Source organism: Rhinoraja longicauda, chromosome 21, assembly GCF_053455715.1.
Source record: "Rhinoraja longicauda isolate Sanriku21f chromosome 21, sRhiLon1.1, whole genome shotgun sequence".
Taxonomy (NCBI): domain Eukaryota; kingdom Metazoa; phylum Chordata; class Chondrichthyes; order Rajiformes; family Arhynchobatidae; genus Rhinoraja; species Rhinoraja longicauda.
Genome location: NC_135973.1, coordinates 23,126,862 through 23,151,880, shown reverse-complemented (window position 1 = coordinate 23,151,880; position 25,019 = coordinate 23,126,862). Strand labels below are relative to the sequence as shown.

General features: G+C 46.9%; 1 protein-coding gene across 1 annotated transcript in view; it reads right to left on the bottom strand.

Moving 5' to 3' along the window:
- LOC144603802 (cytochrome P450 2K1-like) overlaps positions 1-25,019 on the bottom strand; it is a 38,331-nt gene that overhangs the window by 6,000 nt on the left and 7,312 nt on the right. Inside the window, exons 7-14 of the mRNA XM_078417510.1 lie at positions 23,185-23,376; positions 22,134-22,281; positions 14,802-15,069; positions 12,115-12,277; positions 8,540-8,689; positions 5,505-5,665; positions 4,196-4,366; positions 9-153 (exon numbers count right to left, since the gene is read on the bottom strand). Of these exons, the coding sequence (XP_078273636.1) occupies positions 9-153; positions 4,196-4,366; positions 5,505-5,665; positions 8,540-8,689; positions 12,115-12,277; positions 14,802-15,069; positions 22,134-22,281; positions 23,185-23,376 (1,398 nt within the window). The remainder of the gene's footprint in view (positions 1-8; positions 154-4,195; positions 4,367-5,504; positions 5,666-8,539; positions 8,690-12,114; positions 12,278-14,801; positions 15,070-22,133; positions 22,282-23,184; positions 23,377-25,019) is intronic.

Genomic DNA, 25,019 nt, shown 5'->3' with positions numbered 1-25,019 from the left:
CTCCTCACCCTGTACGTGGGGGTACTTCATCATCAGCAGCATGGCCCAACGAAGTGTGGTGGAAGTCGTCTCCATCCCAGCACCAAACAGGTTGGATGCCGTGAATATCAGGTTGTTTTCATGGAAATATGTGTTTGGATTACCTGACTCCTGCAATAGATTAACAGAGCAAAGACCCAGAAATGGGGTTAGGACCAGGTGTACACACCAGAACCCCTCTCGCCCAACTCTTTGGCATAAGGCAATATTCTGATTGGAGACTATTTTGGATTGTAGAAATTGATCTTTGTCCATGTTTAACAATTAAAAAATGTTCTTTGTCAAGTATAATTTTAAAATGTTATTTGAATATCTTTCATTTTACAAGCAAATGTACCACTGTATTTGATGTATTTATTGGATTTATTAAAATTCATAATTAGTTTGGATATTTTGTTTCACCTAGAACATACAACAGTGCGGCACAGAAACTGATCCTTCAGTCCAAAATCTCTATGCCGAACATGATTCCAAGTTAAAGTAATTTCCGCTGCCTGCATGTGATGCATATCCTTCCCTTCCCTACATGAGAGGAGATCTTATCGAAACGTATAAGATTATTAAGGGGTTGGACACGTTAGAGGCAGGAAACATGTTCCCAATGTTGGGGGAATCCAGAACAAGGGGCCACAGTTTAAGAATAAGGGGTAGGCCATTTAGAACTGAGATGAGGAAAAACTTTTTCAGTCAGAGTTGTGAATCTGTGGAATTCTCTGCCTCAGAAGGCAGTGGAGGCCAATTCTCTTAATGCATTCAAGAGAGAGCTAGGTAGAGCTCTTAAGGATAGCGGAGTCAGGGGGTATGGGGAGAAGGCAGGAACGGGGTACTGATTGAGAATGATCAGCTATGATTAGCAGTCTTGTTGTGCGAGGCCCCTTGGGCAAGAGTGATCATAATATGGTGGAGTTCTTCATTAGGATGGAGAGTGACAAAGTCAATACAGAAACAAGTGTTCTGAACTTAAAGAAAGGTAACTTTGAGGGTATGAGGCGTGAATTGGCCAAGATAAACTGGCAAATGATGCTGAAAGGGTTGATGGTGGACATGCAATGGAAGGCATTTAAAGGTCGCATGTATGAACTACAGCAAGTGTTCATCCCAGTTTGGCAAAAGAACAAACCAGGAAAGGTAGTGCATCCGTGGCTAACAAGGGAAATCAAGGATAGTATTAAAACAAAAGATGAAGCATACAGATTAGCCAGAAAAGTAGCATACCAGAGGACTGGGAGAAATTCAGAGTCCAGCAGAGGAGGACAAAGGGCTTAATTAGGAAAGGGAAAATAAATTATGAGGGAAAACTGGCAAGCAACATAAAGACGGACTGCAAAAGCTTTTATAGATATGTGAAGAGAAAAAGATTAGTTAAGACAAATGTAGGTCCCTTGCAGTCGGAAACAGGTGAATTGATCATAGGGAACAAGGAGATGGCAGACCAATTGAACAAATACTTTGGTTCTGTCTTCACTAAGGAAGACATAAACAGTCTGCCGGAACTAGCGGGGGACCGGGGGTCTAATGAGATGGAGGAACTGAGGGAAATCCAGGTTAGTCGGGAAGTGGTGTTAGGTAAATTAAATGGATTAAAGGCAGATAAATCCCCAGGGCCAGATAGGCTGCATCCCAGAGTGCTTAAGGAAGTAGCCTCAGAAATAGTGGATGCATTAGTGTTAATTTTTCAAAACTCTTTAGATTCTGGAGTAGTTCCTGAGGACTGGAGGGTAGCTAATGTAACCCCACTTTTTAAAAAGGGAGGGAGAGAGAAAACGGGGAATTATAGTCCAGTTAGCCTAACATCGGTAGAGGGGAAAATGTTAGAGTCAGTTATTAAAGATGTGTTAGCATCACATTTGGAAAGTGGTGAAATCATCGGACAAAGTCAGCATGGATTTACAAAAGGCAAATCATGTCTGACGAATCTTATAGAATTTTTCGAGGATGTAACTAGTAGAGTGGATAAGGGAGAACCAGTCGATGTGTTGTATCTGGACTTTCAGAAGGCCTTCGACAAAGTCCCACATAGGAGATTGGTGTACAAAATTAAAGCACACAGTATTGAGGGTTCAGTGTTGAGGTGGATAGAAAATTGGTTGGCGGACAGGAAGCAAAGAGTAGGAATAAACGGGTCCTTTTCGGAATGGCAGGCAGTGACTAGTGGGGTACCGCAAGGCTCAGTGCTGGGACCCCAGTTATTTACAATATATATTAATGATTTGGACGAGGGAATTATATCATATCATGTCATATCATATTGAATTGAATGCAACATCTCTAAGTTTGCGGATGACACAAAGCTGGGTGGCAGTGTTAGCTGCGAGGAGGATGCTAGGAGGCTGCAGAGTGACTTGGATAGATTAGGCGAGTGGGCAAATGCATGGCAGATGCAATATAATGTGGATAAATGTGAGGTTATCCACTTTGGCGGCAAGAACAGGAAAGCAGAGTATTACCTGAATGGTGACCGATTAGGAGAAGGGGAGATGCAACGTGACCTGGGTGTCATGGTGCACCAGTCATTGAAAGCAAGCGTGCAGGTGTAGCAGGCAGTGAAGAAAGCGAATGGTATGTTGGCATTCATAGCAAGAGGATTTGAGTTTAGGAGCAGGGAGGTTCTACTGCAGGTGTACAGGGCATTGGTGAGACCGCACCTGGAATATTGTGTCAGTTTTGGTCTCCTAATCTGAGGAAAGACGTTCTTGCCTTAGAGGGAGTACAGAGAAGGTTCACCAGATTGATCCCTGGGATGGCGGGACTTTCATATGAAGAAAGACTGGATAGACTAGGCTTGTACTCGCTGGAATTTAGAAGACTGAGGGGGGATCTTATAGAAACATATAAAATTCTTAAGGGGTTGGAGAGGCTAGATGCGGGAAGATTGTTCCCGATGTTGGGGGAGTCCAGAACCAGGGGTCACAGCTTAAGGATAACGGGGAAGTCTTTTAGGACCGAGATGAGAAAACATTTCTTCACACAGAGAGTGGTGAGTCTGTGGAATTCTCTGCCACAGAAGGTAGTTGAGGCCAGTTCATTGGCTATATTTAAGAGAGAGTTAGATGTGGCCCTTGTGGCTAAAGGGATCAGGGGGTATGGAGAGAAGGCAGGTACGGGTTACTGAGCTGGATGATCAGCCATGATCATATTGAATGGCGGTGCAGGCTCGAAGGGCCGAATGGCCTACTCCTGCACCTATTTTCTATATTTCTATGTTTCTATGATCACATTCAATGGCCTCCTCCTGCACCTATTGTCTATATCCATGTGCCTTTCTAAAAGCTTCTTGAATCCCTCTCTTGCATCCGCCTTCACCATCATCCAAGGTAGGAGGGTCCAGCCCCCCACTGCTCCCTGTGTAAAAACCTGTCCGCACATCTCCTTGAAACTGCCCTCACACTAGTCAAAGAGTCGTAAAGTCACACAGCATGGAAACAGGCCCCTCAATCCAACACCGACCAACATGTCCCATCTACACTGGACCCACCTGCTTGGCCCATATCCTCGTAACCTTTCCAATCCATGTACCTGTCTAAATGTTTCTTAAAAGTTGGGATAGTACCTGCCTCAACTACCTCCTCCAGCAGCTCGTTCCATACACCCAACACCCTTTGTGTAAAAAGTGCAAATAAAAATACATTTCTGGTTCCAATTAAATCTTTCCCCACTCACCATAAACCTATGTCCTCTGGTTCTCGATTCCCTTACTCGTTTTATCTCAATTTCCCATCAACTCTCTACAAAGGAGAGGCAACTTTACAGAGGCCAATTAACCTATAAAGCCACGCATCTTTAAGATGTGGGAGGAAACCAGAGTGCTAGGAGGAAACCCACACGGTCAGAGGGAGAACGTGCAAGGTCCACACAGAGCACTCAAGGTTCTCTGGCGTTGTGAGACAGTGGCTCTACCAACTATACCATTGTGTCACCCAAACGAGTGGAGATGCCAGGGATTGAACCTATGGCCTCATCTATGCAAAGCATGCACTCTACACTTGAGCTACATCCACTACCGATATGTTTTATGTTCGACTAACCAAGTTGTTGCAGTGCGTGTTTGACTGTAATAGCATCACAGTTAAGCATAGTTGAATAGTCACAGTTTATTTGAAGCTGGGGCTATTATACAAATTCTACTTCTAAAGGGGAGGCGTGCAGTCCATATCTGGCGCTGTTTTAACAAGAAGGCATCAATCAAGCTCCTTGGGTCATTTGCATCTAGTTTCTGATCATTTTCATTCACAATGTTTTTGATGAATCCAGTAATTAATCCTGAAGAGTGCAATATTTTCTTGTGTGAACCAGGAAGAAATCCCAGTATGGGAAATGCATTGTAAAGCTACAAAGTAAAATTATTAGTATTAACAGCACAACAAGCAATTGCTAGGCAATATATAACACCAAAGATAGACACAAAATACTAGAACCGGCACTGATAGCCACAAATGGTCCATTGTTGGATGTGGAGGAGGTGGTAACGAGGATATACAGACAGTAAAACTAGCAGGATGCCCAGGAAGGGGGAGAGACGAAGAGAGATGGAATGCAAAGATTACTTGAAATGAGAGAAATCAATATTCGTACCTCACGGGGACTCTCATACAATTCAGATGTTACATAAGTCGGAAACAGAAATGCTACTGAGCATGGGTAAATTTACTATTCAATTATGAGATCACGGGGGAGCTCCGGCGCAGAGACCATGGGGAGAGCTCCGAAGCAGAGACCATGGGGAGAGCTCCGGCGCAGAGACCATGGGGGAGCTCCGAAGCAGAGACCATTGGGGAGAGCTCCGAAGCGGAGACCATGGGAGAGCTCCGGCGCAGAGACCATGGGGAGAGCTCTGGCGCAGAGACCATGGGGGAGCTCCAAAGCAGAGACCATGGGGAGAGCTCCGGCGCAGAGACCATGGGGGAGCTCCGAAGCAGAGACCATGGGGAGAGCTCCGAAGCAGAGACAATGGGAGAGCTCCGAAGCAGAGACCATGGGGGAGCTCCGAAGCAGAGACCATGGGGAGAGCTCCGGCGCAGAGACCATGGGGGAGCTCCGAAGCAGAGACCATGGGGAGAGCTCCGGCGCAGAGACCATGGGGGAGCTCCGAAGCGGAGACCATGGGGGAGAGCTCCAAGGCGGAGACCACAGGGGGAGCTCCAATGGGCAGACCATGGGTGGAGCTCTGCCGCACTGTCCACGGGGAGAGCTCCGACGAGGAGTCCAGATGGCAGCTCCAAGGTGGAGATCATGGGGAGGAGCTCTGATGTGGAGACCATGAGGGAGCATCCAGGAGAACAGCTGACTGGCTTGCAGAAACAGCCGCATGCGACTGCAGTAGTGCACTGCTACCGAGACACACAACTCGGAAATACAGCTAAGGGCTTAAAGAATTGCTTATGTAAGTACGAGTTTACATAAGTCACCTATTACATAAATACAGGGGAGTGCCTGTATTTGCAATCTCAGAGTCAGATGAGATTTACCTGCACCATCGGAGATCCAGCAAGTTGCACACTTTCATTTATTTGCTTCACCAAACTAATGAACCTTTCATCATCGTAATCAAATCTGTCACCAAAAACTATTGCGCAGATTATATTGGCCACAGCAATGTTCAACTTGATGGTTGGATTAAATTCTTGGCCTGCAGAAATACACATCGTTCACAAGTTAGTGTCAACAGTGTAATCCAATTGATATTTATGTGATACTCTGGTCTGTCTCTTTTTATTGAGGTCTGGCTCTTTACTTCAGTGGCAAGTTTGACATGATATTTTTAATGCAGCAATCAGCCAGTTCCGCAAAAAGTCAAACTAAAACGTGGCTGTTGAGTCAACATGGGAGTTGCTGCCAAACTGCAAAGATTAACAGCGAAATCTCTATCCAACCACAAACCACTCTTTGTTTGGGTATGTTGTCTTTTTCCTGGAATGGCGATTGTGAAACTACTGGATTGTTGTTTAAAACTCATCTGGTCACTGATGCCCTTCAAAGAAGAAATTTGCCATCCATTCCCAGTCCAGTTGATGTACAACTCCACACTCTTGAATGTAGTAAACATTTAACTCTTTCCTCAGTTGAGGAGCAATAACAAGTGGACATTGCCAATGATCTATATATATATGAATGGAAATCTAGCCATTTTATACGTGCTAAAGTGGAGTCTTTGAATCCACACGAGGGGTAATACAGAGCTGAAAATCTGATGTAGTAACAAGAAAAATTCTGGAAACACGCAGCAGGTCAGGCAGTATCTTTGGACAGTGTACTCTAAATTAACATATCAGCTCAAAGACTCAAGATCTACCACTAAGCAGGATTGACAAGGGGTAGAACTAACATTAATCTATGAATTGAAAGTGTAGGGAGGAACTGCAGATGCTGGTATACACCGAAGATGGACACAGATGGGTATTGTAATGAGGAAGGATTAGTTAACAATCTTGGTGTGCAAAGACCCTTGGGCAACAGTGACCATAATATGGTAGAATTCTGCATTAAGATGGAGAGTGACACGGTTAATTCAGAGACAAGGGTCCTGAACTTAAAGAAAGGTAACTTTAATGGTATGAGAAAGGGATAGACTGGCAAATGATACTTAAAGGGTTGACGATGGATATGCAAAGGCAAAGATTTAAAGATTGCATGGATGAATTACGACAATTGTTCATCCCTGTCTGAAGTAAAATAAAACAGGGAAGGCGGCTCAACCATGGCTAATGAGGGAAATTAGGAATAGTGTTAAATCCAAGGAAGATGCATATAAATTGGCCTGAGGAAGCAGCAAATTGGAGGCCTGGGAGAAATTTAGAATTCAACAGAGGAGGGCAAAGGGGTTAATTAAGAGGGGGAAAAACAGCATGAGAAAAAGCTTGCGGGGAATATAAAAACTGACCGTAAAAGCTGCGATAAATATGTGAAGAGGAAAAGATTAGTGAAGACAAATATAGATCCCTTACTGTCAGAAACAGATGAATGGGGAAACAAGGAAATTGCAGACCAGTTAAACAAGTACTTTGCTTCTGTCTTCACTAAGGAAGACACAAGCATTGTCCCAGAAATACTAGGGGACCGAAGATCTTGTGGGAGGGAGGAACTGAAGGAAATCCACAATAGTCAGGAAGTTTTGTTAGGTAAACTGTTGGGACTGAAGGCAGATAAATCCCCAGGGCCTGATGGTCTACATCCCAATGTGGTGGCCCTAGAAACTGTGGATGCATTGGTGTTCATTTTCCAAAGTTTTCTTGAATCTGGATCAGTTCCTGTGGACTGGAGGGTAGCTAATGTAACCCCATTTTCTAAGAAAGGAGGACGAGAGAAAACTGGGAATTATAAACCAGTTAGCCTGACATCGGTAGTGGGGAAGATGCTTGAGTCGATTATTAAAGATGTAATAGCAGCACATTTGGAAAGCAGTGACGGGATCGGTCAAAGTCAGTATGGATTTAAGAAGGAGAAATTCTGCTTGACTAATCTTCTGGAATTTTTTGGAGGATGTAACAAGTAGAATGGATAAGGGAGCGCCAGTAGATATGGTATATCTGGACTTTCAAAAAGCCTTTGACAAGGTCCCACACAGATTAGTGTGCAAAATTAGAGCACATGGTATTGGGAGCCACAGTTTAAGAATAAGGGGTAGGCTGTGGCGGTCTCTGGGGATTAGGCCACTCCCTGGGCCGAACCCCTCGGCACTAGATGGACAGGTCTGGGGGATGGCCCGAGGCTATGGGGTTTCCCGGAGGGGCAGAGATCATTCCTTTGTCTGTCTCGTGGCTTCCAAGGAGAGCAGTCGGTGATAAACAGCCTTCACAGAATCCAACCTGCGTCTAGCCTTATTCTGCACCCAACACTGCTACAAGGCCATATAGGACTGAGATGAGGAGAAACCTTTTCACCCAGAAAGTTGTGAATCCGTAGAATTCTCTGCCAAAGAAGGCAGTGAAGGCCAATTCACTGGATGTATTGAAGAGTTAGATACAGCTCTTAGGGATAACGGAATCAAGGGATATGGGGAGAAAGCAGGAATGGGGTATTGATTTTGGATGATCAGCCATAATCGTATTGAATGGCGGTGCTGGCTTGAAGGGCTGAATAACCTACTCCTGCACCTATTTTCTTTGTTTCTATGTTTCTAAAATGTCAGGGTGTAACTCAACATCTATGTTCTCTGGAGAAAATAGGTGCTGCCTGACCTGCTGAATTATTCCAGCATTTTGTGTCTACGTTCTATGAATCGAATGGTTGTTTCCTTGAATAGGTGGGGGTGGGGGCTGCTTTATGTCCTCCTCGTCCACCCTGGGTAGTTCTACGGAACTGGCAAAATTTACAGCAAAGCATCAACTACGGTACTCCGAAGCACCAATTGCCACTTTTTATTGTTGTAGTTGACATACGAAAAGAAAGAAAGAAAATACCTTGAATAGGTATTTCTTGGATTCTTTAATCGACATCTTACATTCTAAATGTTTAGAACTAGGCAGAGGAGAGTTGATCATTTTGCCTCCTCATTTAGATTCACCTTTGTACGATTCAAACATTTCTATGAGGAAATGGGTTTCTTCAATGATTTTATCTTCGATAGATTTCCTGCCCATTCCAAAGTCCCGCAGAGTGGATATGGTGAATCTTCGCATCTGCTTCCAAGATTCCCCATGGCCAAAGATGATGCCTGTAATTAAATCCACCAATGTGACAACTTGTCAAAGCAACTTGCAGCCAAGTTAGAGGTCAGCTTCACTTTTAAATGGCAAAATCTAAATGGAAAATAATGGTTCAAGAGAGACAGACTTGCTTTAGTGAAGCGGAGAACATACAACATAGAACAATACAGCACATCTTCCATAAGACATAGGAGCAGAATTGGGCCATTTGGCCCATCGAGTCTATCCTGCCATTCAATCATAGCTGATCTATCTTTCCCTCTCAACCCCATTCACCTGCCTTCTCCCCAGAACCTCTGACACCAATACCAATCAAGAATCTGTCAGTCTGTGTCTTAAAAATATCCATTGACTAGGCCTCCACAGCCTTCTGTGGCAATGAATGCTCCACTATTCGATCGTGGACGATCTATTTTTCCCTTTCAACCCCATTCTCTTGCCTTCTCCCCGCAACCTGCAACATAATTTCCCCACTTTTATACAGTGCCACTTTCAGGGAGCTACGGATTTGCATCCCAAGATCCTTCTGTGTATCAATGCTTCTCGAAGGACCTGCCATTTACTGCATACCTTCCCCTTATATTTGACATCCCAAATGCAACACCTCATACTGGATTCAAAATTAGCTTGATGGTAAGAAACAGAAGGTGGTGGGAGAGATCTGTTTTTCAGACTAGAGGCATGTAACAAGTGGAGTGCCACAAGACTCGATGCTGGGTCCACTGTTGTTCATTATTTATAGTAACGGTTTGGATGCGAATGTAGGCAACATGGTTAATGAGTTTGCAGATGACACTAGAATTTGTGTTATCGTTGTCAGTGAGGAACTTTATCTATGATTACAACGGGATCATGATCACTGGGCCAATGGACCGAGGAATGGCAGATTACATTTAATTCAGATAAATGTGAGGTGTTGCACTTTAGTAGGACAAACCAGGGCAGGACTTACTGTTGTACAACAAAGCCACCTAGGAATGTAGGTACAGAGTTCCATAAAGGTGATGACAAAGGTGGACAAGGTGGTGAAGTATGCATTCACAGTGGTGAATCTGTGGAATTCTTTGCCACAGAAGGCTGTGGAAGCCGTCAGCGGATGTTTTTAAGGCAGAGATAGATAAATTCTTGCTTAATACAGGTATCATATGTTCTGGGGAGAAGGCAGGAGAATGGGGTTAGGAGGGAGAGATAGATCAGCCATGATTGAAAGGCAGAGTAGACTTGATGGGCCGAATGGCCTAATTCTACTCCTATTCCTTATGACATGAGCTTATGTTCATGCTTGCCTTCATCAAGCACAGTACTGAGTACGAGTTGGAATGTCGTGCCACAGCTCTGCAGGACATTGATAAGACCACATATGAAGCACTTCATACAATTCTGATCTTTCCACTATAGGAATATTGTAATTAAACTAGAAAGGGTGCAAGAAAGATTTACAAGAATGTTAACAGGACTGGAGTATTGGAGCCGAATAGGCTAGGACTTTCTTTCCCTGGATTGTAGAAGGATTGATCTTATAGCTGCATATAAAATCAGGCATGGTATAGATTAGATGAATCACTGTAATCTTCTCCCCAGGGTAGGAGAGTCAAAGATGAGGGTGTAGGCTTCATTTGAGAGGCAAAATATTTTAAAGGGACCTAAGGAGAATCTTTCTACAGATGTACATGGAATGAGTATCCAGAGGTAGTGATAGAGCTGAGTTTAGCGATGCCATTTAAAAGACATTTAGGTAGGTCATGCAGAGGAAAGATTAAAGCAAGTAAAACCTGCTCGGATAAGCAACTTGCGTGGCAAGGACAAGTTGGGCCAAATGGTCTGCTTCCATGCTATATTTTTAGATTAAACTCCATCTGCCACTTCTCTGCCCATATCTTCATTCATTCTACATTCTGCAGTATCCTCTGAGATTCTTCTGCATTGCTCAGAACTCCATCAATTATTTTGTCTTCTGCAGACTGACAAATCAGCCCATCTACATTTCTATCGGAGTAATTCACTGACAACAGAGGTCCTAGTACTGAATTTTACAGAACACCACTGCTAACATACCTCCCATCAGAGAAATACCATTCCATCTCTACCTAGGTCTTCCATCTCTAGGTCTGCTATCACCTAGCCAGCTTGAATCCAATCTACCAAGTCACGGTGGATCCCATGATCAGCACACCATGACAGACCTTGGCAAATGCCTTACTTATATCCATGTAGTGAAACATCCACTGCCTTACTCTCAATCATCTTTGCCACCTCCTAAAAAAAAACTCAATCAAATTCATGAGACTTGACCTGACCTGCAGAAACCTATGCTGACTATCCTTAATTAGCCCATGTTTTTCGAAATATGAATGAATCCTGTCACTAAGAATCCTCACCGGTAACTTCCCCACCACTGATTCAAGGCTCACCTGCCAGTAATTTGGTAGATTATTCTTATTTCCCTTTTTAATCAGAGGGACAATATTGGCTACTCACTAGTTCTCTGAGACCTTGCCTTTGGCTAGAGAGGATACAAAGATGTTTGTCGAGGCCCTATCGATCTCCTCTCTTGCCTCTCTCGATAACCTGGGATCAATCTCATCAGACCCAGCGGACCTATCTTACCTTAACATTCTTTAATAGACACAACACCTTGATCTCAACATGTCCTCAAATATTAGCATTGTCCACACTAATCTCACAATCTTCCATGTTGTTGTCCTTGTTGAATACCAATGCAAAGTATTCATTTGGTACCTCACCCATTTCTCCTGGCTCCAGAACAAATTTCCTCCTTTGTCCTTTATCTACCAACTTGTCCTGAATATAAGTATTAAATGCCTTTGGATTTTCCTTAACCATACCTGCCAAAAACATTTCAAGAACCCTTTATGGGCATTTTGTCATTTTTTTCCTACTCACTCTATATTCCCTAAGAGCCCTGTCTGATTTCAGCTTCATAAATTTCACTTATACTTCCTTTTTCTTTGCTTGGATAAGAATGAGAATAAATTACAAGTAAATAATGGGACGATCAGGACCGTGCTAAGAGCCAGCCTAGACAAGACAGGCCAAATGGTCTCATATGTTGAAATACGAAAGTTTCTATACCTCCTCAGACTGTGCAACATGTCTGACAAATGTGTGACAAACATAATCAAAATGAGAAAGATAGGTATTTGTTAAAATAGTGGAAAAATGTTATTAGTTTGTGAAACAATCTTACATTAAATCACCGAGAAAATGGTTTTGTGTAATATGCGATTGAATTAAGCACAATTTGCAAAGGATTGGATACCAATCTCACTTAAAGAATCGTGTGTTGTGCAAAGACCTTTAAAGTTTTACACCTCAGAAAAACAATCCTCCAGCAAGACTCCACTTAACGGAACCAAATGAGGATGCAACCAAATATTATCAAGGGTTCAACGACAATGAAGATGAGAGTTACCATGACCCTTTGCTGTGAAATCAAATATTGGGATGTGACCTCTTCCTCCAAACTCATCGGGATGGTTGATGAGAGCATCCTTCACGGTCTCGTATCCGGTCAAGACCACAGCCTTCATGGTTCCAAGCTTGATGCTGAAGATTGGGCCGTATTTCTCAGACAGCTTAAACAGGGGGAACAAGATTCCATGAACAATTAATAACTTTCTTTATTTTCTTATATTATTAGTTCATTGGATATGGCACTGTAAGGCAGATCTACTGCTGTGCAACCCGGGCAGCATGGTGGCGCAGTGGTAGAGTTGCAGCCTTACAGCGCCAGCGACCCGGATTTGATCCTGTCTATGGGTGCTGTCTGTACAGAGTTTGTACATTCTCCCCATGACAAACCGGTGCTTTTGTTTCCTCCCATACTCCAAAGATGTACAGGTTTGTAGGCTAATTGGCTTGGTTAAATTGTCCCTTGTGTGTGTAAGATAGTGCTAGTGTTGCGGGGATCACAGGTCGGCCTGGGCTCGTGGACTGAAGGGCCTGTTTCCGTGCTGAATCTCTAAACTAAACTAAATCTCTAAAATTAAAACTAGTGTATGGCTTCTACCTCGGTACATGTGACAATAAACCTAATAAAACTAAACTAACGAGCCAGTGGATAGATCTTCAGTTGCTCCGGTAGAACACCAGCATTGACGTGGATGGGCTGAATGGCCTCCTTCTGTGCTATAACCTTGCTGTGATACCAGTTACACTGTAATAACCAAGCAGTAAATATTCACCTGATGATGTGGTTTCAGATTACCTTGCAAACCACTGTCACTCATTCAAATAAACCAATACGATTGCACCTTTTATGTTGGATCAGAGGACTGTGAGACACATTTTCTGACTTAGAGAAAGGGACTCAAGATGATTATACCTTTAAATATACCAAAGGACTCCTTCCTCACAGTCTGTGGAGCCCAATCAATAAGGTCATTACATCGTGGGCATTGTGCAGCCGATTTATTTTTGTCAATATTGCCACAACCCCTTGGCTTGTTTTACTCTGATAACAAAAAAATATTCCACTCGCACAAGTCAAACTGGGAGGGAAATTGTCAAGCCTATTGCATAAGCAGCACAGTGGCTGATGAAATAAAATTATTCTCCCTTTTCCAATAGCAATTCCGAAACCAACAGGATGAAAAGGTCAAGGACAGATGGTGCCAGCAGAGACATAACACGTCCAAATTTCTCTCCATGAAGTGCAATAGTCTGATGTGAATGTGCATCAGAATACCTTCATTGTAAACAGTTAATGGATCCCCTTCCCCAAAGAAAACAATTCAGGAATGCAGTTCAGTGTCATGATCTGATAGCATCACAGAGCGCAGAAACAGGCCTTTCAGCCCGTTGTATCGAGACCGACCATCGTGTACCTATGTGTACTCATCTCACTTATCGCCATTTTATCTGCAGCTTTCAGGACTCCAATGGATGGGCAATAAATAATAATGAATGGCCCAGATAGGATGGAGGTGGAAAGGATGTTTCCAGTAATGGGAGAATCTAGGACCACAGGGCACAGCCTCAGGATTAAAGGACGTATCTTTAGAATGGAGATGAGGAGGAATTTCCTTAACCAGAGAGTGGTGAATTTGTGGATTCCATTGCCACAGATGGCTGTGGTGTCCAAGACTTTGGGATTTTTTCAGGTGGAAAATTATAGGTTCTTGATTAGTAAGGACATCAAAGATTAGGAAAGATAGGGAAAAGAGAAAAATAGATCAGCCATGATCCAATGGCAGAGTAGACTCTATGGGCCAAATGACTTAATTCTGCTCATATGTTTAACATCAAAATATCCTAATAGCCCTGTGAACCTCCCATTATACATGATTGTGTTCTTTTTTAGAAAGAGAGACACAGCGCGGAAATAGGCCATTTGGCCCATCGAGTCTACGCTGACCATCAAGAACCCATTTACACTAATACTGCACTAACCTAATCCAACTTTATTCTCACAATATTCTCATCAATCGCTCCCAGATTTTACCAGTCTCCTACACACTTGGGACAATACACAGAGACCAATTAAATTATAAACCTGCAGGATCGAACCTGTGTCTGTGGCGCTGTGAGGGTGCGGCTCTACTAGTTGCCTCAATGTGGCCGCCCAGTATATTAAAAGGAGATGGCTTATAGTCGGGCGTTAGCCTTGGCGATTTGCAAAGAAATGTGGCTCGCGGGATAATCAGGGAGACAACTCTAGAGTTAACTATGTCAGTAGAAGACTGTGGGTCAGGGACTTGGACAAGATCTGGTCAAGTGGACCTCCTGAAGAGAAACACAAATTGCTGAGGAACTCCGCGGGCCAGGCAGCATTCCTGAAGAAAGCAGTCTGAAAGGTCCAGACCGACCCGGAATGTCACCTAGTCCTTTTCTCCAGAGATACTGCCTGGTCCGCTGAGTTACTCCAGCAATTTGTGTCCATATGAAGTGAACCTCCTGCTGGGTTTATCTGAGCGGGTAACATCTGATTACAAGGAGTGAGTGCTGGAAGTTGTGTAGCTGAGCTCAGGAGTGCTGTGATTCCAGGGGCGGTGAATCTGAGCGGCAGCGACATAGAGACAGCGATGCCTCTGCCAAGCGCTGGGTGCAAGTGGGGAACACAACGACCCCCCATTGCTGCCTCCTCCCGCTCCCTCTTACCTCCATGAGACTCTCGTGGGGCTTCTTCAGATCCAGGAGGTGCAGGTGCCCGATGATGGGCAGAGGAGGGGGTCCCGGGGGGAGGTTGAGCGCTCCAGGGCACTTCGAGCCGCGGCGAAAGTAAAGGAGGAGCGAGAGGGAGAGGGCGCCGAGGATCAGTAAAGTGGCTGCGTCCAGCGGGAAGGCGCTGCCCAACGCCATCTCTGGGCTCCCCTTGACTTCCCACTCCTGCCAGCGACCGCCCCAGAGCAGGGTCCCGGGCCGCAGTCTCTCTCAGCTTCAGCCCCACTCGCGTCTGTTTAAACCCTCCTCCTGAAACCTGACAGTTAAAGGTGTCAGCGGGGGGGGCGGCGACCAGAGAGGAGCCGCCTCTTGGCTGCGGATTCAGTAAAGTGGTGCCAGGGCAACTAACGTTGGTGGCGTCTCAGGGTGTGCACGTCTCCGTCTGAGTGAAAGGCAAAGCAGGCAAACGTCAGGAAGCTTGGCGGCCTTTTGGCTAAGATCAAGTGTAGTATCTGTTCTGGCACAATCTAATGTTCTTATAAGAACAGTACAAGAGCAGTATTTGCATTGGATCATTGACGAGGAGCGGAGGTCAGGAGCACGTGTCTGGTTTAGGGGTGGATCCATGCTGGTTGGGTAACCAACCTAACACCCTTATCCAGGTGGGATGGCAGCAGCAAGTGGAGCTGGAGGGCAGGGTATCCGGAATACCCTGCGAGTATCGGTGAAGGACCTCAAGGAGGGGAACCCTTTCTCAAGGGATCTCTTCATCAAGAAGGTGCTGCTGGAGGCCTGTGGATTCAAGGCCGGGGACATCTTCTGCCTCCAGGACTTCCCAGGTAACGGATATTTCGACGTTACCTTCCAGAACCCGGCGGGATGGCAGAAGTTGCTGCAGGACTTCCGGGAGAAGGGGGATGAAGTCCCGCTGTCGCTCCTGAAGGTGCAGCCGCTCTTCACCCTCCCCACCCAGAGGGAACGGATGGTCACGGTGCACATGTTTAACCCACATGTGCCCGTCGTGGATGTCCTCACCTTCCTTGCGCGCTACGTCGAAGGGGCCGGGAACTGCGTGGACATAAAGGACTTGTTCGGGATCTGGACGAGCAAGAGGCAAGTGAAGGTGAAGCTGAGGGTGGACGGGAAGGGATTCATCATCCACCCTCCCTCGGTGTTCGCTATCGGAGGGAACCGGGGTTACATGATGTACGCAGGGCAGCCCAGGGTGTGCAGGAAATGCAACAAACCTGGGCACATGGCGGCAGAATGCAGGACAGTCGTCTGCAGAAACTGCAAACTAGAAGGCCACGAGACAAGGGAATGTAAAGAGAGTAAGAGCTGCAACCTGTGTGGGGAGGCAGGCCACCTTTACAGGGCCTGCCCTAAAAGAGCAAGCACGTACGCACAGGCGATAAGAGGGGCCGCTGCCAGCACACCCAGGGTGGACGAGACGCCTCCTACCACGGCAAAAGCCCAAAAAGGAAAGGAGAGCAGGGGCGATGACAACGCGACCACCAGGAGCCCCCAACCGCAGGACAGAGCCCCCCAGGCCCCTCCCCACGAGGGTGAGTCGATGGAAGAGGGGGAACAGGAAGAGGAGGAATGGCAGTTGGTAAAATCGAGGAAAACATTGAAGGCTGTGCGCACGGAGAAAAAGGCGGAGGGGGCAAGCAAGTCCCAAAAAAGAGTCCTCTCCCAGGACGAGGCCAGCAACCTCTCCGCGTCGGAGGATGAGGCGACCGGGAGGAGCCGACAATGGAAGCAGAGGCAGAGGAAGAAAACGGGGGAGGAGGAAGGTAAGAAAAAGAACGTGTCTGTTGCCCCCCAGCCCCAGGAGACTGGGAGCAGTGCCAATGGGCCCCAGCCCCAGGAGACCGTGAGCGGCACAACGGCCAAAGGGCCCCTGCTCCGGGAGACCGTGAGCGGCACAACGGCCAATGGGCCCCTGCTCCGGGAGACCGGGAGTGGCACAATGGCCAATGGGCCCCAGCTCCGGGAGACCGGGAGCAGTGCAGTGGCCAATGGGCCCCAGCTCCGGGAGACCGGGAGCAGTGCAGTGGCCAATGGGCCCCAGCTCCAGGAAACTGGGAGCAGCGCAGTGGCCTCGCCAGAAAATACACCCTGTGCTGAGGAAGCCACCAACCTGTACCACTACCTGTGCGACAGAAATGTGCAGGAACTCAGCCAGATGATTGGCATGCGGGAGGATCGCCTGGGACACTAAAGGACAATGGAGCTGAAACTGGCATCCCTAAACGTGCGCAGTGTGAAGAGCACTGCGCGATGTGTAACCGCCTTGCAGTACCTGGCCAAGGTAAAGGCGGATGTGACTTTTTTTACAGGAGTGCGGGCTGCCACACCTTCGCTGCTATCGGAAGTGGTCGCGATGGTGGCCCCACGGACTGTCGGTATGGTCGGGGGGCAATGATTGTCGTGCGTCCGGTCTGGGGATCTTGCTGCGGGGAGGGGGCTTCACCATCACTGAGGTAAGGGAGGTGGTGGGGGGGGCGTCTCTTGGTGGTGGATGTAATGTACCGTGGTTCTCCGCTCCGGTTGATAAATGTGTATGCCTCACCCAGGTGGAGCGAGCGGGTGGCCGTCCTCCAGCAGCTCCCACCGCTGCTGGCCACGTCTAGACCGCTCGTTCTGGCCGGTGACTTCAACTGCATCATCGATGCGGCTGGACGATCCGGCAGTGCCAACCACAGACTGGACGGCACCTCCAAACTCCTGGTGGAAACGGTCAAAGATGCAAAGCTGCGCGACGCCTTCAGCGACCCTGCAGGCGGGGCCCAGCCACGGTTCACCTGGTCAGGACCGAACGGTTCAGCCCAGTCCCGGATAGACTTCCTCTTCACATCGAGGGCCGTCACGGTCAGACACACCGACCTCGCGCCGGTGTTCTTCTCTGACCACTGCCTCCTTCAGGCCACCTGTCACCTACAGGAGGACCGGAAGGCGGGCAGAGGGACGTGGAAGCTAAACGTGGAGCTGTTGACCCCGGAGAACGTTGAGGAGCTAAAGAGGGACTACGCATGTTGGAGAACTGTGAGGCCCCTCTTTGACTCCCCGACACTCTGGTGGGAGGCAACAAAGGAGAACATCAAGGTTCTTCATCTCCAAAGGTGTTCAGAGAGCAAGACAGGGTAAGAGGGAACTGTGTCAACTCCAGACAGATTTGCAGCAGCTACTCTTTCTGCAGAGGAGAGGGGTGGATGTGAGGGAGGAACTGAGAGAGTTGAAGGGCCGGCAAGCTCGGCTCTTTACCTCTGAATCCTCCAAGATCATCTTCCGGTCCAGGGTCCGCCATGTTGAGCAGGATGAGACGTGCTCACGTTACTTCTTCCATAAGGTTCACAGGGGGAGCTCTGTGATCAAAAGCCTTAGGGAGGAGGACGGCTCGGTAACATCCTCGCAGTCAGACATGCTCAAGATCTGCAGATCCTTTTATAAGGATCTGTACGATGTAAAGACCACAGACAGCACCGCCTCCCAGAACTTCCTGTCCTCCATCACGGAGGTCTTGGACGACAGTAAGCGGGAGAGTCTGGACCAACCACTGACCCTGGAGGAGCTGACTGGCTCCATCCGTTCCTTTGACTCGAGTAAAACTCCCGGAGGCGATGGCTTACCGGCAGAGTTGTACTCGGCTCTGTGGGACTGGGTGGGCCCGGACCTGCTGGAAGTGTACAACGATATACTTCTAGCCGGCAGCATGTCAGACTCAATGAGGAAGGGCAGCATCACCCTGATCTACAAGCAGAAGGGGGAGATGAATGACTTAAGGAATTGGAGACCCATCACATTGTTGAATGTAGACTACAAGATCCTGTCTAAGGCCATCGCCAACCGGGTCAAGTCTGCTCTGGGACAGGTGATCCACCCGGACCAAACCTGTGCTGTACCTGGCAGGAAAATCTCAGACAGCCTGGTGCTGCTGAGAGATACCATTGCCTACGTGCAGGACAGACGGGTGGATGCCTGCCTGGTCAGCTTGGACCAGGAGAAGGCCTTCGACAGGATATCGCACACGTACATGAGGAACGTGCTCTCCAAAATGGGCTTTGGGGAGGGAATCAGGAAGTGGATACAACTGCTCTACTCCGATATCTGTAGTGCAGTCCAAATTAGTGGGTGGGAATCAGACAGCTTCCCCGTCAGGTCTGGAGTCAGGCAGGGTTGCCCTCTTTCCCCTGTCTTGTTCGTCTGTTGCATTGAACCCTTTGCCGAATCCATCAGGAAGGATGCGAGCATAAGAGGAGTGACATTGCCAGGCAGTGGGGGCACTCAGGTCAAGGCCTCCCTGTACATGGACGATGTCGCCGTCTTCTGCTCGGATCCAGGTTCGGTCCGCAGACTGATCAGCGTCTGCGACCAGTTTGAGTTGGCCACGGGGCCAGGGTAAACCGCAGGAAGAGCGAGGCCATGCTCTTTGGCAACTGGCCCGACCGATCTTCCATCCCCTTCACCATCAAGCCTGACTTCCTGAAGGTGCTGGGGATCTGGTTCGGGAAGGCTGAGGCATGTGACAAAAATTGGCTGGAGCGGATAGCCAAGGTGGGGAAGAAGCTGGAGCTGTGGAAGCAGCGCTCCCTCTCCATCACGGGGAAAAACCTGGTCATCAGGTGTGAGGTGCTCTCGGGGCTGCTGTACTTGGCGCAAGTGTGGCCCGTCCCTCCCTCCTACGCCAAGGGGATCACCCGGGCCGTCTTCCGCTTCATCTGGGGGTCGGCGATGGACCGGGTGCGACGAGCCACAATGCACAAGTCGGCAGACAACGGGGGTAAAGGTGTGCCCAACGTCGCCCTCATTCTGATGGCCACCTTCGTGTGTGGCTGCATCAGGCGGAGCATAGAGCCAAGGCACGTGGGCACCAAATGCCACTACCTGCTGAGGTTCTACCTGTCCCCGGTGTTGCGAAGGATGGGCCTGGCGCAGATGCCACGCAATGTGCCAGTCAGCTGGACATTGCCGAACCATCTGTCGTTTGTGGACAGGTTCTTCCGGACCAACACCTTTGACCACAAGTCCATCGGGCAGTGGTCAGCACGGAACGTCCTGCAGGCACTGCAGGGGAATGACTCCATGGATCCTGTGGCGTGGTTCCCAGAACAGACAGCCCAGCTTGTCTGGCAAAATGCCTCATCGCCAGAACTCACCAACAAGCACCAAGACCTGGCTTGGCTGGCGGTGAGGGGAGCCCTCTCAGTCAGATCCTTCCTGCACCGCCGGAACCTCACTACCAGCGCACGCTGCCCTCGGGACGGCTGCTACGGAGAGGAGACGGTGGCCCACCTCTTCAAAGAGTGTGGATTTGCCAGGAGAGTCTGGAGAGGTCTGCAGGGGTCCCTGTCACGATTCATTCCGAGCAGCTCCGTCACAGAGGACTCTGTGCTCTACGGACTGTTCCCAGGGACGCATTCCGAGACTGACATCGAGTGCTGCTGGAAGGCCATCAACTCGGTGAAAGACGCTCTTTGGTCTGCCCGATCCTTGTTGACCTCCCAGCGGAGCGAGCTGTCCGTCAAGGAATGTTGCCGACTGGCCCACTGCAGACTGCAGGAGTACGTGCTGAGGGACGCTCTGAAGCTCGGTGCAGCCAACGCCAAGGCCCTGTGGGGGAGGACCACAGTCTAGGGTCCTTCCGCTGCTGGACATGGGGGGGGGGGGGGGGGGGCAGGGTGTGGTGGAGAGAGACGCCCCTCCAAAAAAGAGATACTGGGTAAATGTATGTAAATGTATGTAAATGTCTAAGTAAATGCCTGTATTGAATGTGTAACCTCCGGAAATGTCGGATGGGTTTGTTTAAAAAAAGATGTTTTGTAAATGATATTTATTACTTGAATAAAGTATTTTTTGATATAAAAAATAAAAAAATAAAAATAAAAAAAGGAAGCTTGGCTGACCAGGGAAGTTGTGGCGTTGGACAAAAACAAGAAAGATGCATGGGGCAGGTTTCTGCAGCTGGGGTCAAGTGCGGTCTTGGAGGAGTTTCGGGAACTACGGAGTAAACTGAAAAAGGAGATCAGAAGGGCAAAAAGGGGCCAGGAGATAGCTCCACAATAGATGGGCAAGGTCCTCAATTAGTATTTCTCCTCTGTATTTACCGAGGAGAAAAACAGTAGGACGGAGGAACTTGGGGCTGTCAATGAAAGTGTATATCCGAAGGCATTGCGGGAAACTCGAGAGGAAATTGCAGGAGCCCTTGTTGAAATTTACGAGTCGTCCTTAAATATAAGAGAGGAGCAGAAAGACTGGAGGGTGGCAAATGTTGTGCCTCTTTTCAAGAAGGGCTGCAGGGAAAATGCTGGGAACGATAGGCTGGCTCCATGGAAGGAAGCAGAGGGTGATGGTGGAAGGTTGCTTCTCGGACTGGAAGACTGTGACTAGTGGTGTGCCTCAGGTTTCGGTGCTGGGTCCTTTACTGTTTGTCATCTACATCAATGATTTGGATGAGAACATACAAGGCAAGATTAGCAAGTTTGCTGATCATACTAAAGTGAGTGGTTTTGCATATAGTGAAGATTGTTGTGAAAGATTGCAGCAGGATCTGGATCGACTGGCCAGGTGGGAAAAAGCTTTTGAAAGGCAAATGGAGACAAAGTGCCATATTCCAAAGAAGAAAACCAATTTCTACATAAAGATGTTATCCCACAGATTTCCCTTGAATCATTTGTCCAACATTTTTAGATTGTCACACCTTGAACCATCTGCGAAGATGAACAGCTTCTTGCCACAAATTATCACAAGAAAAAAAAGTCACAGCATTTATGTTAATTTCAGACTGAGGAAGAATTTAAAATCGTTGAAGGCAACAGGTTATACAAATAAAAGCAGGTTACATAATTCTGACAATATTTGTGAAATTGTTTCATATTGAAAGGCATGTTTATATTCATGAACATGTTCATCTTGCTAAATTGAGTGCAGGTTGAAAGTTAAAGAGCTGATATCACAGATTATCATTTATATTGATCACAAAATATCATCAAAAAGATTGAAGGAATGTTATTTTCCAAACTTTTGGTGAATGGACTGTAAGATTCGGAAGGGCAAATGTCAGGTGGCTGACTACATCATCCACTAAGTTCTGGAGTTTCACCGTTCATGGTGTGTCCCAGTTTACGGGACTTGAAGGCTCGTTTCCATTGAAGTCATGGAGGCACCATTGATTGCTCCGCTAGATTCAGCCCCATGACAAATGTAACATTCCACAACAAAAACACACACGCACATTCTTTGAAATGTTTCTGAGAATAATGTAAAGGGGTAAAACTGAAGCAAAGGATGTGTTGACATCAGCGACAAACAGCGCACACATTTTGGTACTTCGGGAATGATGTGAAGCCCACACCAGATACAAGCTCCAGATTGTTCACATTCGGGGGAACTTGAAACCGGAACTTCTGTATCAGAGTGGTAAAGAACAGGAAGAGCTCCACCCTGGCCAGGGTTTCTCCAGCACAGGCCCTGCGTCCTGCAAAGGCACAAAGATGTCAACGTAGCCCCACAAAAACAACGTTTGATTGATTGATTTAAAGATACAGCATGGAAACAGATCATTGGCCCACTGACTTCACGCTAACTATTGATGACACCGGTTCTATATTATCCCATCCGCTCCCTGCACACTAGGGGCAATTCTACAGTGGCCATTTAACCTGCAAACCGCGTGTCTCTGGGATGTGGGAAGAAACCGAAGGATCCGGAGGAAAACAATTAAAAAGAAGAAGGGTCCCTACCTGAAATGTCAGCTGTCCATTCCATCCACAAATGCTGCCTGACCCACCAATTTCCCATGTTTTAGGTTAAGATTTAATAAGAATCTCAACCGCAACTTTTTAACCCAAAGGGTGCTGGGTAGATGGAACGAGCTGCCAGAAAAGGTAGTTGAGGCAGGAACTACAACAACATTTAAAAGACATTTAAATAGGTACATGGATAGGAAATGTTTTATGGGATATGGGCCAAATGTGTGCAAATGGGACTAGATGCGGCATCTGGGTTGGCATGGACAGGTTGGGCTGTTTCCTGGGCCTGTTTCCATGTTGTATGATTCTATGACTCTATTTCCATCATCCTCCGATCTTTATTTTACTCAGGCAAATGACTTGCCATAAATATTGCATTTCCGTCCATCAGTTAAGCTTAGGGCCGGGGGAAATTTAGTTTAGATTTTCATTGTCATATGTACCGAGGTACAGTGAAAAGCTTTTGTTTGCTTCCTATCCAGTCAAAGGTAAGACTATACATGAATACAATCAAGCCGTTCACAGAGTGCAGATAAAGGATAAAGGGTACAGTAAAGAATAAAAAGTGTAAAGTCCAAAAGGATGTAAAATCTTCCAGCGTAGAGTGTAAACATGGAGAAACGCCTTACCCATGGAGAATGGAGCAAAAGCATCTCTCTTCACAAACTTCCCGTCAGCATCCAGAAAGTTGGAAGGGTTAAAGTCTCTTGGGTTTTCCCACTGAGTTTTATCGAAAAGCACCGATGTCAGCAAGGGGATCACGGGAGTGTCCTGAAAATATAATTTATAATCGCTGTTGGTATTCTGTTTGTAAAGCATTGCTGAAAATACGTGCACAAGAATGATCAATCTTGGCAGCATTTCCACTCTTCTACCTCTGCCACACCTTCAATTTCCATCACTCTGCCAACCTCTTCACCCTCAGTGACATTAACCTCTGGAATTCTTTCTCGAAACTTCCCTGTCTTTCTACCTCTCACGCCCCTTAAGGATCTTTCTTAAGACCTCCGTCTTTTATTAAACTTGCCCCAATATCTCATTCGGGGTGCAGTGATAACATTTTGGCAGGTAAAGTTCCAGAGACAGGCCCTGGGATTTTTAACTACTTTTTTTTCTATTTATAGGTCAGGTGGTATTGCCCATCTCTAGATGCCCCTGACCTAAGGAAACAGCGAGGAGTCAACGAATATTGTGTGGAGATGTCCACACCAGGTATATGTCTGCACCAACAATAATTTTGACTAGTAAAACATCCTCTTCATTGCAGTAATAATGTGATCTTATGTTTTAACAAGTTATTACTTCAAGGAAAATTAGGTAAATAAACAAGACAGGAGTATACAGACAACAATTGGCATTTTGAGAGAGATAAATGTCCTACCAAGCTGAATGTTTTCAGATGAACTCTGCTATAAAGGTTTCACCAGTGTACAAGTTGTCTATCCACTCACTCCATCAACTCTCTTTCAAAAGCAGTCGATACACCAGAGATGATGTTATATAAAATTACACAAATACATTTATGTGCCTAGGATATCAACAATCCACTTGTTCCCTCCCTGGAGTAAATATCACAATATCAGGAGCCAATGAGCGAGACTCCTGACGGGTACCCGTAAAAGGGACATCACCCCGATTCTGGCCTCTCTCCACTGGCTCCCTGTACGGTACAGAATCAACTTCAAGCTCCTCCTATTCACGTATAAAGCCCTAAATGGACATTCCCCCCCCTACATCAAAAATCTTCTAACCCCCCTCTCTAACTCCAGGTCCCTCAGGTCGGCCGACTTGGGGCTACTCACTATCCCGCGGTCTAGGCTTAAGCTCAGGGGTGACCGTGCTTTTGCGGTTGCAGCTCCTAGACTGTGGAACAGCATCCCTCTCCCCATCAGAACTGCCCCCTCCATCGACTCCTTTAAGTCCAGGCTCAAAACCTATTTCTACTCCCTAGCGTTTGAGGCTCATTGAGGAGGCGCTGTGAACTGTTTGCGTGCTACTGTATGTTTCATTTTTTTTCCTTAGTACCTAATCAGATGTACAGCACTTTGGTCAACGTGGGTTGTTTTTAAATGTGCTATACAAATAAAATTGACTTGACTTGACTATGTTATCACTCCGTACACTAGTTCTATCCTACACACTAGGGACAATTTAAAGGAGCCGATTAACCTACAAACCTGCATGTCTTTGGAATGTGGGAGGACACCTGAGCACCCGGAGAGATCCCACGTGGTTCCAGGGAGAACATACAAACTCCGTACAGACAGCGTCCGTAGTCAGGGTCTCTGGCGCTGTGAGGCAGAAACTCTACTACCGTGCCACTCTGCCACCTTTGCTACAACATTTTGTGCTTTGTAGCTACTTGACATTTATTAGTTAATTTTAATTGATTTGTTAAAATCCCAAAATGGTCTCAACACACATTGATCAGATGAGTAAATAAGTTGCCATAAAGCCCCTATCC